Raw genomic sequence first — 18,012 nt, 5'->3', positions numbered from 1 at the left:
AACAAAAAGAAAAATACTTGGGAAAGAAAAGAGTCTCAGCTCGGCCTCAAATCTGATCCGTCGTCTTTCATCGCCAGTTTCTCCCGGCGAATTCCGTTTGGTCAATTCAGTAAGCTCTCTCTCTCTCTCTCTCTCTCTCTCTCTCTCCGTATTGGTTAGTCAACTAATCTCTATAAACTTTAATCAGTTCCGTGAAAATGTCATCCGGCTTAGTTGCACACAGTTCTCCAAAAACCCTAACCTTCTTTTGTCTCTGTGAAGAGTAGCGAGATTTGGGCAAAGATGACTCAAGACGTGGAGATGAAAGATAATCACACCCCTTCTCAATCGATCATCTCTTCTTCTACATCCACGATGCAGAGTAAATCTCGATCTAGACACTTCAATTCGTGTATAGATTTCAAAATAGCTAAGTTCCTGCTTGGTTTTTCACACTCTGTTTTGGTATATTCTTTCCAGATTTGAAGGAGATTGCAGCATTGATCGATACTGGGTCGTATACCAAGGAGGTCCGTCGTATTGCTCGTGCTGTGCGTCTCACTATAGGACTTAGGCGTAAACTCACCGGCTCGGTGCTCTCTTCTTTCCTGGATTTCGCTTTGGTTCCAGGATCCGAAGCTCACTCTCGCCTTTCTTCCTTTGTTCCCAAGGTATTTATGGGTTTTAGTTCTCAACTTAGGGAGTTTAGATTCAGGTTATGGGGATTATAAGTTCTTTTGATGTTGTGAATGACAAGTTCTCTGAAGTAGAACTGGCTTAGAGACTTATATTTTGGAACTTTTAATGGTTTAGAATGATGAGCATGATATGGAAGTTGATACAGCTTCATCAGCTACAGAAGCTGCTCCTTCTAAGCACCTACCAGCAGAGCTCGAGATTTACTGCTACTTCATTGTTCTTCTTTTTCTGATTGATCAGAAAAATTACAACGAGGTTACTGCTGCTGCCTCTTTGTGTTTTATTATTATGTAAGTTACTTTTTCTGTTGTGGTTTTCATTTCATGAGTTGCTTTTAATCATCTTTTAGGCTAAAGTTTGCTCTTCAGCAAGCATTGCTCGTCTCAAGAACGTCAACCGAAGGACCATTGATGTGATTGCATCAAGACTCTACTTTTACTATTCCTTGAGTTATGAGCAAACCGGAGATCTTGCTGAAATCCGTGGGTTAGTGGCTCAAAGACTGATTGTTTTAGTTTCCATTAAACATCATATTAATCATTAGCTCAACAGTTAATAATCTGTTTTTTTTTTTGGTCTGGTGGCAGTACTTTGCTTGCGTTGCATCATTCTGCAACACTACGACATGATGAATTGGGTCAGGTATGTCTGTATTTAGCTCCTATAGTCTGTATTCATTACCGTGAAGCTGTTACTGGCTTCTAATTCAACATATTGTGTTGAATGCAGGAAACACTTCTGAACCTGTTGCTACGTAACTACCTACATTACAATCTCTATGACCAGGCAGAGAAGTTAAGATCAAAGGCACCTCGTTTTGAGGCACATTCAAACCAACAGGTAACTCTTTGTTCCTTCATACTCTTAGCTTTCTCCGTTCTCTAGATGCTATATTTGTATACTTCTGCAATCTTTCCATTCGCGATAGCATTTACGATTTGCAGTCATATCTACGTCAAGGAGGCTCTTGTGTTTTCTTTTCTATCACTAATTATTTGTGAAACATACTTGAATTGTCCATTTTGCTGTCCTCTTTATACATCTGACACCACCTCTTGCCATTACCATCGATCTATCTTGTGTTTTTCTTTGCTACATATGAATTTTGTTTTGTTTTTGAGTTCTTACATTGTTACAGTTTCAAAAGAATAAACAGCAAGAGGATTTGTCTCTCATAATACTCTTTGCAGTTTTGTAGGTACCTGTTCTACCTCGGGAAGATCCGTACAATTCAGCTTGAGTATACTGATGCAAAAGAGAGCCTCCTTCAGGCTGCCAGGAAAGCCCCTATAGCAGCTTTGGGCTTCAGAATTCAATGTAATAAATGGGCAATTCTGGTTCGTTTGCTGCTGGGTGAGATACCAGAACGGTCAATCTTCACTCAAAAGGGTATGGAGAAGGCCCTCAGGCCTTATTTCGAGCTTACTAATGTGAGTCCACCTTCATAATCTTGCTGCTGTGACCTGTTTAAATTATTTTTGAGCGGATAAATAAACTTGTAGTAGCATGAGCTACTTCACCTCTATTTTTAAACCCATTTCTACTTTCACTTGCTGGCCTATCCCCGTTTATGTTACAACCTCTCTGTGGTTTCTTGCGGCACAGTTTTTGACTGGTACTTAGAAATCTAAAGAGCAAAAATTGCTAGCCGTTTACTGTTGCTTTTTAGAGATATCTGATGCAACAAGATACTCATTCTGATCTGAGGCCTACTATTAAAACTCTGTTTTGATTTTGCAGGCGGTAAGAATTGGTGACTTGGAGCTGTTTAGGACAGTCCAGGAGAAGTTCTTGGACACATTTTCTCAAGACAGAACACACAATCTCATTGTGAGACTCCGCCACAATGTCATCAGGACTGGACTGCGCAACATAAGCATCTCATACTCGAGAATCTCTTTACCCGATGTTGCCAAAAAGCTGAGGCTCAACTCCGAAAACCCTGTGGCTGATGCGGAAAGCATTGTGGCAAAGGCTATCCGTGATGGAGCGATTGATGCAACTATTGATCACAAAAACGGATGGATGGTCTCCAAAGAAACTGGGGACATCTACTCGACGAACGAGCCACAAACTGCGTTTAACTCAAGAATTGCTTTCTGTCTCAACATGCATAACGAAGCAGTCAGAGCATTGAGGTTTCCACCAAACACACACAAGGAGAAAGAAAGCGATGAGAAGAGGCGAGAGAGGAAGCAACAAGAAGAAGAGCTAGCTAAGCATATGGCAGAGGAAGACGATGATGATTTTTAGACAAAGGTGATTCTCTGTTTGATACTACTAGAGTTTACTCTCCAATCTGTCTCTCTTTTTTTTCTCGATTCACAAGTTTACTTGGGTACTCTGCTCATCGTTCAAAGTGTGTTTCTATCTGAGGATTTTTATCCTCCGGAACCTTCTTTATTACTTTGGTTTCATTTTAGGAAAAGAGATTTATACTGGTGGTTTCAGAAGATTGGAATCTTTTCAACTTCGTTTAATGGGTGTTTGGGAGAATTTTCGCATTTTGAGAAATGTAACACTTTTAGCTAGCTGTATTAGGGTGGGTCATTATCAGAACATGGACCATGTGAAATATTGCCGATGCATACCATTTAAATACACATTCATATTTTGTTATTAAATGATAGATAAACACTGATAAATATCTAAAGAACGAAAGCAAGACATGTGTATGAGAGAGACCATGGTAATTGATGCATTAGACTATTTCTGCCAAACTAGGTATCATTTTCTCGAGGAAAACAATCTCATGTTATGCTTTTAATTATAGGTATTTGTTGTTCGATTCATTAACTACTTAATAATGACAAAAATCACAAGGAAAATAATAATGCCCTTGGCGCTTTGATTGCTACAACTGCCAACTATTTAAACCATACAATCAATGTATAGTCATACTAATAACCGATGAATTTTTTACTCCTCAAGTGCATAAATCTTGTTTTTTTTTTTTTTTTTATCACTGTGGAGTAGTATTTATTGTAGAGTCTAGATTTTTGGATTTTTTTCATATGTTTTGCAAGAAGTGATAAGTCGACGAAACGTGTAAGGCGACAAAGGACGCCGTGACGGTGATCTTCCTCGAACTTAGATTGGAAATCAAAAGTATTCTCGGGGACAATTAAGCCGATAAATAATAATTAAGGGATTTGGCGTGTTGCTAATAATGTAGTAGGAGAAAGAGTGAGCATGTGAGTCTGTGACCGATGAACCTGCACAGACCAACCTGCACATGATCGTATCCCAAACCAAAAAAAACTCTCCTTTGTCTTTCTTTCTTTCTTGTCTTCTTTTTCCTTTTTCAATTTTAAAGAAAAAAATTAACATCCACCGCGATGCAAAAGTATATAATAAACCAATTTATTCTGTCCTAGTTTTGGTGTGTTATGTAAATGATCATATAAAACAATGGATATATAATTTTGGATACAATCGTGACCATGCTACATTTATAAAAACTTGCAATCTTACAACATATGTACCAAAAATAAACGTCGCATCGACCAATAAAACAAAAATTTATGGATTACAAACGTTTGGCCATGAGTAACTCAAGATAATATTTGCTTAAAAGTCTCTTTTCCTAAACTCAAAACAATGGGACAAAATTTGTTATATATGGTTCAAAGCAAAAAACTAGTATAACCGATACAATTTGTTTGTATGAGCTTATTTGGGGAATATAAACCCATCTGCAGCATATTACAAACAGAGTTTTGCAGATCTACTGTCTTTTTTGGACTTATATTGTTACTCACAGATACAAATATATATACACACATGTAAAGAGACTAGCCCCCAAACAAAACAATAAAAAAAGATACACAACAGGCTAGATAAAAGATAAGATCACATGTAAGGTTTTGTTGCTACTACATAGTTTACACTCACTTCCCACCTTTATTTAAACAACTCTCTCTCCTTCACTCGATCATCATCATCATCATCATCATCATAAAACTCTCTCTTCTTCGAAAAACTTAGAAACATGTCAAACTCTCTAGCTGGCTTAGCGGTTTTGGCCGCTCTTTTGATTGCCGTTGATGCGTTTAAGCCGTCTGGTTTAACAAACGGTCACGCTACATTCTATGGAGGAAGTGACGCTTCTGGCACAATGGGTAAATTCAACAGTTTAAAATTTTCTACTGTTTTTGTCTCTAAATGGATTTGGTTAGTATCGATCGTTTAATTATTATTATTTTGTTTTTGTCAGGTGGAGCTTGTGGTTACGGAGATCTTTACTCTGCGGGGTACGGGACAATGACGGCGGCGCTAAGCACGGCTCTGTTTAACGACGGAGCTTCTTGCGGAGAATGCTATAGGATAACGTGTGATTACGCGGCGGACTCACGGTGGTGCAAGAAAGGAGCTTCCGTTGTCATTACGGCCACAAACTTTTGCCCACCAAACTTTGCTCTGCCTAACAACAACGGTGGTTGGTGCAATCCGCCGCTCAAACATTTCGACATGGCTCAACCCGCTTGGGAAAAGATCGGTATTTACAGAGGAGGCATTGTTCCCGTCGTTTTCCAAAGGTTAGCTACACTTTTATCATACTCATAATCATCGATATCTCAAGAGCTAAAAGAATTGCTAAATCACCCCCTTAATTTTGATCCTATCAATTTAGTACCATAAACTTTTCTTTCTTGATCATTTACACCTCTATTAATCGGCTAAAGGGCGGTGGCTTTGTGAAGGTTTAATTATTTTAAAAGTACTGATGGGTTTTTAAATGAATCATATAAAATTTTAAGGGTTCTTATGCAATTTTTTAAAAGTTTAAACGAAAAGTCTCTGTTTTGGTTTGGTATGGGGAAAAAAAACAGAGTGAGCTGTTACAAGAAAGGAGGAGTGAGATTCAGAATAAACGGCAGAGACTACTTCGAGCTAGTGAACATTCAAAATGTAGGAGGAGGAGGTTCGATTAGATCTGTATCCATTAAAGGATCAAAGACAGGTTGGTTAGCCATGTCTCGTAATTGGGGAGCTAATTGGCAATCAAACGCTTACCTCGACGGACAATCTCTGTCTTTCTCCATTACTACCACCGATGGTGCTACAAGAGTCTTCCTCAACGTTGTTCCTTCTTCTTGGTCCTTTGGACAGATTTATTCTTCCCACGTTCAGTTTTAAGTTTCTTTTTTTTTCTTTTGGTTCTGTTGTTGGCAGTGGTCGCGCTCTGAGTCTGTTTCTTTTCTCCCTGAGCGACCCGCCCCTCTTTGTTTTTTGTTTGATGGGTCTGTTAATACAAAAGACCCTAGTTGATTTGAGGATATATGATTATATAAAAAAGTGTATTGTATTTTGAATGTTTCACACTCGAAAAGATTCTTCTGTAGTAAAAGGAGTTTCACACATTTGTACTTGGTTATAAAATATTGTTTTGAGTTCAAACAAAGGAGTTTATCAAGTACACCTCTTAACAGGACATGTCTGTGCCTTTACCTTTAGATGTGTTTGAAAAGCAAAAAAATGTATGTTGGTTTGGAAATCTTTTAGTTACATCTTGTGTTATTCGTACCCTGTATTTGTTCTTATTTTTTTTTTTTTTTTTTTATCAACATGATAGGCCATCATCAATGCATGAATCTTAGGGTAAAAACCCCCCTAAGATTCATGCATTGATGATGGTCTTAGTTTTTGGAATGTGATCTTAAAAATGTATTGAACTTGTGTTAATATTTTGATATAGAAATAGTGGATCTACAGAACTAATTTTCTGTAGTTAGAGATACAAAAATGATAGTTCTTACGTATATCCAACTTAATTAGAAGTTCATATCAAAATTAAATATATTCATATGGATATACATGTATAAGTATGTTTTACAATCATGTAATCCTTGAGCATTTCCCAATCAAATAAGCCACATGAACCATTGAACCAATATACCCTCCTAGTTTTGGTAAAAACTAATGGATGAGCAATATTGGTTATTTACTACCTTTGAAATTTCGTGACCGAGATTAGAGATCAATTTCCTTGTGAGCATTTTTTGGTATGCATGGTTCGATTACATTTTCAACGTTATTAGGACCAAATTTACAAAATGATAATTCGAACCAATGGTATAAATAGATGATTATTCAAACACTGAGAAGATTGAAATCAAGATGAAAGAAATTTTTTAAAAGAATAAACATCATCGTTATGACAACAAATATGCTTGCATGGCCTCAATTTCACTTGAATCAGAAAGAAACCTTTGCTAGATATTCTTAGCTTTTGACAAAATAGATATATAATAAGAAATTCATAAACCCTACAAAAGTATTTATCTTATATTGTTGAACCAAAAGAATCAAAGAATCAAGAACTAGTTCCCATGATTTGCGCTAAAACTAGCCTTCTTGATCTGTTTATAGTGTGGAAACAGAGGTAGAGATGTTCTTCAAGCTCTTGCAGTTGATCTGAGAATCTTTCTTCATGTGCATTAAACTCCCTCAATGCTTCCTTTAGCACTTCAATCTTCCCACTCTTTGCGCACATCGAAGCCACGGTTTTTCTATGCTCTATCTCATCGCATAATCTCCCGGCGAGTCTACTCAGTGTATCCAAATCGTTTATCAATATGAACATTCCTTTAGCTGCAATGTCGATTTGTGTCCCGAGCTTCTCTAGCGTTGTATCTCTCTTGCTCTTATGCATGCTTTTTTTAGCTTTCTTCTTCCTCAAAAGACCCAAAGAACATAAACCGAGCAACGCAGGAGCTGCCAAAGCGCCGAGTATGCTGTGAAGAGCTATAATTAGTAATGTAATGACAATGGCACTATGAGAAATCACTAGGCTATAACCTCCTAGCTTCTTGCAGAAACTCAAGAACCTGACTTTTCTTCGGATTTTTCTCCTTTTTGATGTCAATTTGGCGAGCAAATCCGAGTTTGCATCGTGAACTATACCAAACCGAGCTTCGTTGATGATACAACACAAAGGGTTCTTCAGCAAGGCAAATCTCGAAAGCTCTTGAAATATCAAAGCGCAGAGCTTTTCGTGGCTATATTCCGTGGTTTTAGCACCGTTACAAACCCTTTTCCCAATCGTGATAACCCTTTTGATTTTGTTGTGATTGATCTTGATCTGCTGGATGGATTGAAGGAGAGACTCGCACACGTCACAGGCTTCCGAGCTAAAGTCGAAGAACTTAACTAGAAGATTGTGTAAAGTCGAGTCTTGCATCAGAGCATCGAGAGTATCTTGAGGAGGGTCAAGCAAGTAATCGGTGAAGTGTGAATGGAAGCTAAGATCTGAAGAAGAAGGAGAAGAAGAAGAAGAGAGTTTGCTACAGGAGGATGTAATGCCTAACTGATCTTCTGCTTTTGTCCGAATCTCTAAGTAGGAGTTTGTTCTGAATGCTTCCTTGTACTCTTCATTAACACTTAGCTTCGACGTTAAGCTACGACAACATTCCTTCTCAGACTTTCCTGCTCCATTGACAAAAAAAAAAAAACAATTGGCAGATATTTTCAGATTTGTTTTCTCATAAACAAAAAAACTTGTCTAGTCAAAGAACATATCAACACTCTTCCTCAAAAAAAATTCAAGAACTAGTTAAGAGAAGAAGAAGAGAAACCAATTAAATCATTCAAAGTTCTAAAAAATGTTCTTAGAAAATTAAAATTAAAAAGAAGAAAAAGAACCTTTGCTTGAAGAGGAAGAAGGATATAGTCTAGAACCAAGAAAACTCTTCATTTTCATCATCTACGATTCGATGGGAACTCAAAAGACAAGATGCGATTTAGGTAAACAATTGACAAGCTTCTAGTTTCTTTATATACATACGTCTTTTTGGTATGTCGGCTTGTGATAAAAATTATCATATGATTTAAGTTAGAAAAATATCTGTTTACGTATATATAGGAATGATTGGTTGGACAAAGATAGGGAGAGAGAGAGAGAGAAGAAAGAAAGGAGAAGGAAGAGAAGATTGAGAAGCGACAGCTATAGAGATGGTGGACGTTAGCACCGCTCAATAGCTTTCTGAAGGATGGCTTTTGGCGCAAGTTAGAGAGGGGAACGAACGACACACGTGTTGTGCTCTTAAGGTGGAGATGACTTGTTAGTTTGGAGAAGAAGTTTCCTTTTACGGGTTTTTACCTTCGTTCCTTCGTTCTTTCTCCTTTTTTTTTTTTTTAGTTTTTTTTTTTCTTTTATATTTGATTGGTTAATGAGATTCTTCGGGGAAATTAATAACTAAAATATAAAGTAAAATAACTCTGGTTATGATATGGGGTAACTTTAGCATTGGAGTTCCTCGTACGTTACCCCAAAACGAGTAATTTGCCACGTATACCTCTCTCTCCATTTCGATATTATCTGAATATATGTATCTTTTTTTTTTTTGTTAATCTTTTTTTTAGTATGATTGGGTCAATATATCCAAAAATAAAACAAAAACACAAGTCATCGTCCATCTTCTTTAGACTGCATGTACTTGAAATATCTGACGTTTTGGTATATGACAATGACTTATCATGGCACTTGTTTTCATTTGAACTTTTAGATTTTTTTTTTTCACGAGGATGCATGTGTGGAATGTTCATGTGTTACTTACTTATTAAGTACTTCAATTAGTTACTCTTGAACGTCAAGTACAGAAATGTGTTTTAGTTTATAATTTGTAATGTTGTTAGTTAGGGAATTGGCATTGACCATTTCAGCATAAATACATGTGTAATGCACGTTTCGAAATGATCAGCAATACGGAGTTTATATTATATACTAGGTATTATGATGTTTTCAAGAATAAGTACTTAGACTTTTCACGCTGCTGTAGTAATGTGTTATATATATATATATACTAATTACCATATTATGCATATATACGGTTTTAAGTATATATATAGTTCCAGACGATGTTCACACATCTTTCAACACACGTCTGCTCTCTACGTATAGATATAATGATTTGATGAAGCTCGAAAAGAAGTATATCGGTAATTACTATGAACATAAAATTTCGTAACCACAACAAATCCGATGTCGTCCAGCGGTTAGGATATCTGGCTTTCACCCAGGAGACCCGGGTTCGATTCCCGGCATCGGAGCTTTTTTCATTTTTGATCGGAATTTAGTTGGGCCTTAAAAGACTTTACTCCGGCTTCAACCGCCTCCTCGTCCAACGATCCGAGTAGAGCCCGACATCTGCTAGAAAACTAAATGCACTCATCCAATATAATAGAACATGGGGTCAAATTTAGGCAAAACAAAACTACAAGTGAGAAAGGGAAACTATTTGTGGTAATAAGAGCTTATCCACAACGTGTTGATACAAACAAGGTTGGTGTGGACTGGTTTGGTTCAATCGTATACATAATTCCAGACGATGATCAAAAATCTACTTCACTTTATTACATAAATCTCACATCACTATGTCTAGAGTCTCTATATAAATAATTAAATATAGAATGATAAACTATATAACTAAAAATTGGTGATTATAACAAATCCGATGTCGTCCAGCGGTTAGGATATCTGGCTTTCACCCAGGAGACCCGGGTTCGATTCCCGGCATCGGAGCTTTTTTTTTTTCGCACTTTTTCTCAAGGCTTTCTTAATTTAATTTCAAGAGACTTTATGAGTCTAGCGCCCATCTTCATTATTCTAACATTTTAATCACAACTCTATTTTCTCTAGATTATGTTCTTTCTTGAATTAGATAATATATAGAAACCAAGTTCATGCGATAGCATTAGCATATGTGAGTATGTGACTCATATTGATAATACATACTTTCCCAGAGTAGCACACGAGCACGAGTGCACTCCACTCTGCTGAGCCACTAAAGTGGTCGGCAACTCCTTTTTTATATTTCCATTTTCTTTCTAGGTTGCTAAATATATATATAAGATTTGACATGATCTCGACTACACATTAGTTTAAGTTCAAAGGCTACTACAAGCATGCTTTGGATTTACCAAGATTCCATAAGAGTGGAATGTAAATGTGATTTCTGGCTAATGCACTCTGCAGACCCGCACCACCCTCTCTTTTTATTGGCTACTCAACCAATCCTTTGTGTGCTTCATCTATTGAACCAATTTTTTCTTTGGTTTCAACATTTTTAAGGTAACAACTGTTATATAGTCGCTTATTATTGATAATTATTAATCAGATTTTGGCATTATATTATGAATACATATATGTATAATAATTTCATACTTTGAAAGCGTTAATGAAGAATTTTTAGATTTTTTTTTTTTGTCCTGATCAAGAATCCTTTAGTTAGTGAACACTCCTTCACCATCAAATAAATGGCTTATCCTGATTTTGAATTTTCCAAAAATTACGAGATGGAGTAATCATTTTGTTCGAAGTCTTTGAAACCTCGGAAAGAAGAAGAATAAAAAACATGCGGACTTGTGATGTAATGACTCGAACAGAAGATAGTGGTCTCATCACTAGCCTATTCTATCTCCACTTTTTGCCCAATTCAGAAACCCACCAATTCTTCAAAGTGGGATAAGCAACTCAAGCATTAATGATTCTTTTGCTCTATCTTAAGTTTCCAACGATCTCTCAACCATTATAAATAGTCTTTTCTTGAGTTATATGGTCAGTGTATAAAGTCCTCAAGTGACTAGGAAACTTCAAAAACATGAAAGGCCTTATAACCTTCTCCACACCCTATTTATTGTTTATATATCTCTTATGCATCTTGTTTACGACAGAAACTGAAGCTGGATCAAGAAATGGTGATGGGGTTTACGTCGTCTACATGGGATCAGCTTCCTCTGCCGCAAACGCTTATAGAGCTCAGATACTCATAAATACCATGTTTAAGAGGTTATACATTCTTACCATACTGTACTGACAAATATATATATTTGATACTTGCACAGAGTTTTGTTTTGTTTTGTGGATTCTGAGGTCTTTTATGGTTTGTTGTTGCAGGAGAGCTAACGATCTCGTTCACACATATAAGCATGGCTTCACGGGTTTCGCAGCTCGTTTGACAGCAGAAGAGGCCAAAGCCATAGCCAAAAAACCGGGAGTGATTTCGGTTTTTCCTGATCCAAACTTTCAGCTACACACAACTCATTCATGGGACTTTCTCAAATACCAAACATCAGTAAAGATTGACTCGGGTCCACCTTCAACAGCCTCAGATGGATCATATGATAGCATTGTCGGTATTTTGGACACAGGTAAGGCCTTTCACTATTTGGATCCATTAATATCCTTTCCTGATTTTGCCATAAATTAAAAAAAAAACAAAACCAAATACATGAGTTTGACACAATGAAAACAAACGAACAGGGATATGGCCAGAATCAGAGAGCTTCAATGACAAAGACATGGGCCCAATCCCGTCTAGGTGGAAAGGTACATGCATGGAAGCAAAGGACTTCAAGTCTACTAACTGTAACAGGTTACAATTTTCACAACCTTAAAAAACCAAGCTGAATATTAGTTACCAACTTCTTTTTGAAGACTAAACATTCATGTGTTTATGCAGAAAGATCATTGGAGCAAGATACTACAAAAATCCTGATGATGATTCAGAATACTATACTACAAGGGATGTGATCGGTCATGGTTCTCATACGTCCTCCACCATAGCTGGATCAGCAGTGGAGAACGCGTCCTACTATGGTGTAGCTTCCGGGACAGCAAAGGGAGGTTCACCAAATGCAAGGATCGCAATGTACAAAGTATGCAATCCCGGGGGATGCACAGGCTCCTCTATCCTAGCTGCTTTTGATGATGCAATCGCGGATGGAGTTGATGTCCTATCTCTGTCTCTTGGAGCTCCAGCATACGCTCGCATCGACCTGAACACTGATCCTATCGCCATTGGAGCGTTTCACGCTGTAGAGCAAGGAATCTTGGTGATATGCTCTGCGGGTAATGATGGGCCTGATGGTGGTACAGTTACCAATACTGCACCTTGGATAATGACTGTCGCTGCCAACACCATTGATAGGGACTTTGAGTCTGATGTTGTGCTAGGCGGCAATAAAGTCATCAAGGTAATTAATATACACATAATACACCTAAACACTATATATTCAAGTTTTCTAATAAGAACTTTAATTAATTTCCAGGGCGAAGGTATACATTTTGCAAACGCTAGTAAATCTCCTGTGTATCCTCTCATTCATGGCAAGTCTGCTAAGAACGCTGATGCATCAGAAGGAGAAGCCAGGTAAAAAAAATGGTGAACTGAAAAAAAATTCCTTGAGCTTATTTTAGTTTATTATAAAGAATTAGTACAAAGGCTAAGGAAGCTAACTGTTTCAGTTTTCCTTAAACTTTACAATTTCAGGGCCTGTGAGTTTGGTTCTCTAGATCAAGATAAGGTAAAAGGGAAAATTGTGTTATGCGAGAACGTTGGTGGATCATCATATGCATCAGCAGCTAGAGACGAAGTGAAAAGCAAAGGAGGTATTGGATGCGTCTTTGTAGATGACAGAACTAGAGCAGTTGCTAGCGCTTATGGTGCTTTTCCAACGACCGTTATTGACTCAATGGAAGCAGCTGAGATCTTCTCCTATCTCAACTCAACCAAGTACTTAACTAAGCTATTTCCAAAAAAAACTCTATGAACTATAATAGTCGGTAAAGAGCTAAAGAATGAGACCTTTTTCCTTGTGTTGCAGAGATCCTGTGGCAACAATTCTTCCAACTGCAACAGTTGAGAAGTTCACACCCGCGCCTGCTGTTGCATATTTCTCTTCCAGAGGACCTTCAAGCCTCACAAGAAGCATTCTCAAAGTAATTCAAAAGCATGTGCCTTATTTAGTTTTTACCTGATTAGAACCATCTACTTACCTTTATTTTATAGCCTGACATTACAGCACCAGGAGTGGCAATACTCGCTGCATGGACTGGAAACGACTCAGCCATTTCACTAGAAGGCAAGCCGGCTGCTCAGTATAACGTCATATCGGGTACTTCCATGGCAGCTCCCCACGTCACAGCTGTTGCATCTTTGATCAAATCACAGCATCCCACATGGAGTCCATCTGCGATCAGATCAGCAATTATGACAACAGGTTAGGCCCCCTTCATTGCATATTTTGAGATTATGGCATGCAAATACGGATGTGCTCTGACAATCATTCTTTTACGGTCATATTTGCAGCCACTCAAACCAACAACGATAAAGGTCTTATAACAACAGAAACTGGTGCAGCAGCCACGCCTTATGACTCTGGAGCAGGGGAACTAAGCTCAACAGCATCAATGCAACCAGGACTAGTCTACGAGACTACTGAAACTGACTACCTGAACTTTCTATGTTACTATGGATACAACGTAACCACAATCAAGGCTATATCAAAAGCACTTCCAGTGAATTTCACATGCCCTGCAGATTCCAACTTAGACTTGATCTCAACCATCAATTACCCGTCAATTGGAATCTCTGGATTTAAAGGAACTGGGAATAAGACAGTTACAAGGACAGTAACCAATGTTGGTGGAGACGGTGTGGCTGAGTACACAGTCAGCGTGGAAACACCACCAGGGATTACTATTAAGGTGACGCCTGAAAAACTCCAATTTACAAAAGATGGTGAGAAGTTGACATACCAAGTGATAGTGTCTGCTACTGCTTCACCTAAGCAAGATGTATTTGGGGCTCTTACTTGGTCTAATGCCAAGTACAAGGTCAGAAGTCCAATTGTAATTAGTAGCGAGAGTAGCCGCACAAACTGAGTAAATGGTATAAAGTTCAATATAAATACGGAATAATAAAACTTACTTTGAAGCAAAGTAAACTACACTTTTCTAATTAATGAACTGATGAAAGCTCAAGTGGAACAAACTATTTAGCAGGAAACAGTCCAAAACATTGTGATATGTAAAACTATTAACTGAATTTTTGCATATAAAGTAGAACATCAATAAGTCTTTTCATAGCTCTACCAATCTGGAGGGGACTAAGTTATAGTAACCACCCTTTTAATAACCATGCAGAAAAAGTCTCCTTGAAGTTAGGCAATCTTCCTTTCACTCAAAGAGCATGCATGACTATGAAACGAAATACCTTCACTCCCTCATTAAAAGAGGCAAGGCATAAAAGTTAATTAACCTAACAACTCCGATATTATATATGTTTGTTATAGGGACTATTAAGAAGTACTCATAGTGTTTTTACGTGGAAACATAAGGCAAAATTTTAAGGCAAACGAGGAGTAGTCTTCTCCTGTTTCTAAAGGTTCACCTATGATGAGATGCCTCACTGTCACCGTCATCATTTTTCTGTTTCTTTTTTTGTCTGTGGTGCAAAATTGTAAGTCTGAAACAAGTAAATCAGGAGATTATATCATATACATGGGAGCAGCATCTTCTGATGGCTCAACAGACAATGACCATGTTGAACTTCTGAGCTCAATGTTCAAGCGGTGATAACTAAATCCAGAACTCTTTGATTTTCTAACTATGATTTATATTATGCAAATATTAAGAAATTATCTTACATACATCAGGAGCGGCAAGACCCCTATGCACATATACAAACATGGTTTCTCTGGATTTGCAGCCCATTTATCAGAAGATGAAGCACACCTCATGGCTAAGCAACCGGGAGTAGTATCTGTCTTCCCTGATCAGATGTTAGAGCTCCACACAACTCGTTCATGGGATTTCCTGGTGCAAGAAAGTTATCAAAGAGAGACTTACTTCACTGAAATGAACAATCAACAAGAATTCGATGTGCATGAAGGAGACACCATTATCGGTTTCATTGATTCAGGTGAACAGTATGGAGCAATGAATTGTTTATATGTGCTTTTTCTTGACTTCCAGTAAAACAAATACTTAATGCTGCATATTCTGATGGAGAAAACAGGAATCTGGCCCGAGGCACAGAGCTTTGATGACAGGCACATAGGTCCAGTTCCAGAGAGATGGAAGGGAACTTGTATGAGAGGGAAGAAGACACAACCTGGTTCTTTCCATTGCAACAGGTAAACATAACCTAGAGAAAGTAGCACACATGTTAAGATGCCATATGTTTGACCTTACCACCTTGGACTTATATTAAATGTTGCTTAAATAGAAAACTAATAGGAGCAAGGTATTACAATTCGTCATACTTCTTAGACCCCGATTATGAGACACCACGAGACTTTTTGGGGCATGGGACACATGTGGCATCAATAGCAGCGGGGCAAATAATCTCTGATGCATCCTACTATGGCTTGGCAAGTGGAATTATGAGAGGAGGTTCAACAAATTCAAGAATAGCTATGTACAGAGCGTGCTCAGTCCTTGGCTGTCGTGGCTCTAGCATACTAGCTGCATTTGATGATGCAATCGCAGATGGAGTTGATGTCATATCAATATCAATGGGCTTATGGCCAGACAATTTACTTGAAGACCCGCTTGCCATCGGGTCATTTCATGCCGTGGAAAGAGGGATAACTGTCGTTTGTTCTGCAGGAAATTCTGGCCCATCGAGTCAAAGTGTGGTCAATGCTGCTCCATGGATGATCACTGTTGCTGCCAGCTCTATTGACCGTGGCTTTGAGTCCAACATTCTTCTGGGAGGAAATTCAAGCAAATTAATCAAGGTATCAAGGGAAAGACAGTAAACCGCCAAATCTTTATTCATTTAACATCCTACTCACTTAAAAAAATATATATATTTTGCAGGGGTTTGGAATAAATATTGCTAATATAGATAGTACCCATGCTAACCCACTTATACACGCACGATTAGCCAAGAAGATAGATGCTAATGAGGAAGCTGCTAGGTAACAGTCTACCCTTAACATTATAGAATAACATTATAGATTCTAACAAGACAACATGACTACAACCCTTCAGGAACTGCGCACCTGATACAATGAACCAAACCATTGTTCAGGGAAAGATTGTTGTGTGCGACAATGATCTTGGTGACCAGGTGATTCAGTGGAAAAGCGAAGAGGTTAAGAGACTTGGAGGGGCTGTAATGATAATTATTGACGACGAGACACTGGATCTGTCTTTTATTGATCCCTCATTTCTGGTGACAATAATAAAACCAGAGGACGGGATACAAATAAAGTCCTACATAAATTCAACAAGGTAAAAAATAAGATGTCTTATTTCACAAGATATTGCTTTCAAACAGAAAGCTAATATATCAAAATCCACATTGTAGAGAACCAATTGCAACGATCATGCCTACAAGATCACGAACAGGACATATGTTAGCACCATCCATACCATCCTTCTCATCAAGAGGACCTTACTTGCTTACCAGAAGCATCCTCAAGGTATATAAACACTTAAATTCACCATAAATATGATCTCCATAAAGAAATTTACAGATATTTCTATAAAGAAAACTTGATACTAACAGTTCATTTTCAAATAATTAACCCCATGACAAACCTGTTACAGCCTGATATTGTAGCGCCTGGGGTCAACATACTGGCCTCGTGGTTAGTAGGTGACTTAAATGCTGCACCAGAAGGAAAGCCACCACCACTCGTCAACATTGAATCAGGGACTTCAATGTCATGCCCCCATGTCTCCGGTATTGCTGCTCGACTCAAATCCAGATACCCTTTATGGAGTCCTGCAGCAATCAGATCCGCCATCATGACAACAGGTGAGAAATAAAAATCAAGTTGATATCAGTCGATTACATATTGCTCGGCCAGTGTAACCCAACTCTTACACTCTATCTGCAGCTGTGCAAATGACCAACTTAGGAACCCATATAACAACAGAGGCAGGGGCCAAGGCCACACCTTATGACTTTGGTGCTGGACAGGTCACTATATTTGGACCTTCGTCCCCTGGACTGGTTTATGAAACCAATCACATGGATTACCTGAACTTTCTCTGCTACTTTGGGTACACTACAGACCAGATCAGAAAGATCTCAAAGCGAATACCAAATGGTTATGCATGTCCTGAACAAAGCAGCAGGGAAGACATATCTAACATCAACTACCCATCAATCTCAATATCGAACTTCAATGGACAAGAAAGTAGAAGGGTAAGGAGAACAGTGACAAATGTAGCATCACGACTCATTGGAGATGAAGATACTATCTACACTGTGAGCATCGATTCACCAGAAGGGTTACTAGTCAGAGTTATACCAAGAAGACTACATTTTAGGAAGATAGGAGATAAACTTAACTACCAAGTGATATTTTCATCTACTACATCCTCCACACTCAAGGAAGATGCATTTGGATCAGTCACATGGTCTAACGGAATGTTCAGCGTGCGTAGTCCATTCGTTGTAAGCAGCAAAGGCGACGATAGCAGCAAAGATTAACGATATATCTAAGGAAAACACACAATGTCTAAGATAAAAGACAAAACGACATTGGAAGAAAAACAACAGCAAGAAGGGTATAATAAAAGATTAAGCAAAA

The 18,012-nt window shown here is 38.1% G+C and overlaps 5 protein-coding genes and 2 non-coding genes across 8 annotated transcripts; 6 read left to right on the top strand and 1 right to left on the bottom strand.

The window, feature by feature from the left end:
• The first annotated feature begins 19 nt into the window (after positions 1 to 19).
• LOC17896905 (26S proteasome non-ATPase regulatory subunit 3 homolog A) lies at positions 20 to 3,158 on the top strand. Of its 2 annotated transcripts, none has more exons than XM_006307292.2 (9): positions 20 to 109; positions 267 to 361; positions 460 to 650; positions 793 to 933; positions 1,028 to 1,164; positions 1,266 to 1,320; positions 1,408 to 1,518; positions 1,869 to 2,108; positions 2,419 to 3,158. In XM_006307292.2, the coding sequence occupies exons 2-9, from the start codon at positions 283 to 285 to the stop codon at positions 2,929 to 2,931; spliced, it is 1,467 nt and encodes a 488-aa protein (XP_006307354.1). In that variant the 5' UTR covers positions 20 to 109; positions 267 to 282; the 3' UTR covers positions 2,932 to 3,158. The 2 variants fall into 2 exon arrangements, with proteins under 2 accessions (XP_006307354.1, XP_023646007.1); XM_023790239.1 differs by having other exon boundaries at positions 32 to 109; positions 262 to 361.
• A 1,358-nt stretch (positions 3,159 to 4,516) lies between these two features.
• LOC17900440 (expansin-A11) lies at positions 4,517 to 6,026 on the top strand. The gene is made up of 3 exons (XM_006305486.2): positions 4,517 to 4,799; positions 4,895 to 5,216; positions 5,511 to 6,026. Exons 1-3 carry the CDS (start codon positions 4,670 to 4,672, stop codon positions 5,815 to 5,817), a joined length of 759 nt encoding a protein of 252 aa, XP_006305548.1. The 5' UTR covers positions 4,517 to 4,669; the 3' UTR covers positions 5,818 to 6,026.
• Positions 6,027 to 6,787: 761 nt separating this feature from the next.
• LOC17897231 (UPF0496 protein At1g20180) lies at positions 6,788 to 8,529 on the bottom strand. The gene is made up of 2 exons (XM_006304967.2): positions 8,323 to 8,529; positions 6,788 to 8,106 (listed from the first exon to the last, which is right to left on the bottom strand). The coding sequence occupies exons 1-2, from the start codon at positions 8,381 to 8,383 to the stop codon at positions 6,995 to 6,997; spliced, it is 1,173 nt and encodes a 390-aa protein (XP_006305029.1). The 5' UTR covers positions 8,384 to 8,529; the 3' UTR covers positions 6,788 to 6,994.
• Positions 8,530 to 9,657: 1,128 nt separating this feature from the next.
• Positions 9,658 to 9,729, top strand: TRNAE-UUC. The gene has a single exon. It is a non-coding gene; the product is annotated as a tRNA-Glu (tRNA).
• A 400-nt stretch (positions 9,730 to 10,129) lies between these two features.
• Positions 10,130 to 10,201, top strand: TRNAE-UUC. Its single transcript has one exon. It is a non-coding gene; the product is annotated as a tRNA-Glu (tRNA).
• Positions 10,202 to 11,270: 1,069 nt separating this feature from the next.
• LOC17897501 (CO(2)-response secreted protease) lies at positions 11,271 to 14,370 on the top strand. Its single transcript, XM_006306762.2, has 9 exons — positions 11,271 to 11,467; positions 11,576 to 11,829; positions 11,942 to 12,053; positions 12,141 to 12,654; positions 12,730 to 12,830; positions 12,951 to 13,193; positions 13,285 to 13,399; positions 13,470 to 13,680; positions 13,770 to 14,370. The coding sequence occupies exons 1-9, from the start codon at positions 11,280 to 11,282 to the stop codon at positions 14,342 to 14,344; spliced, it is 2,313 nt and encodes a 770-aa protein (XP_006306824.1). The 5' UTR covers positions 11,271 to 11,279; the 3' UTR covers positions 14,345 to 14,370.
• A 484-nt stretch (positions 14,371 to 14,854) lies between these two features.
• Positions 14,855 to 17,912, top strand: LOC17900285 (subtilisin-like protease SBT5.1). The gene is made up of 9 exons (XM_006304438.1): positions 14,855 to 15,033; positions 15,118 to 15,383; positions 15,480 to 15,597; positions 15,690 to 16,203; positions 16,286 to 16,386; positions 16,460 to 16,702; positions 16,779 to 16,893; positions 17,021 to 17,231; positions 17,314 to 17,912. Exons 1-9 carry the CDS (start codon positions 14,855 to 14,857, stop codon positions 17,910 to 17,912), a joined length of 2,346 nt encoding a protein of 781 aa, XP_006304500.1.
• Positions 17,913 to 18,012: the final 100 nt, after the last annotated feature.

This window comes from Capsella rubella, unplaced genomic scaffold (genome assembly GCF_000375325.1).
Source record: "Capsella rubella cultivar Monte Gargano unplaced genomic scaffold, Caprub1_0 scaffold_1, whole genome shotgun sequence".
Classification (NCBI taxonomy): Eukaryota; Viridiplantae; Streptophyta; class Magnoliopsida; order Brassicales; family Brassicaceae; genus Capsella; species Capsella rubella.
Note: the sequence above shows the minus strand (reverse complement) of the source record. Positions and strands in the feature narration are given on the sequence as shown.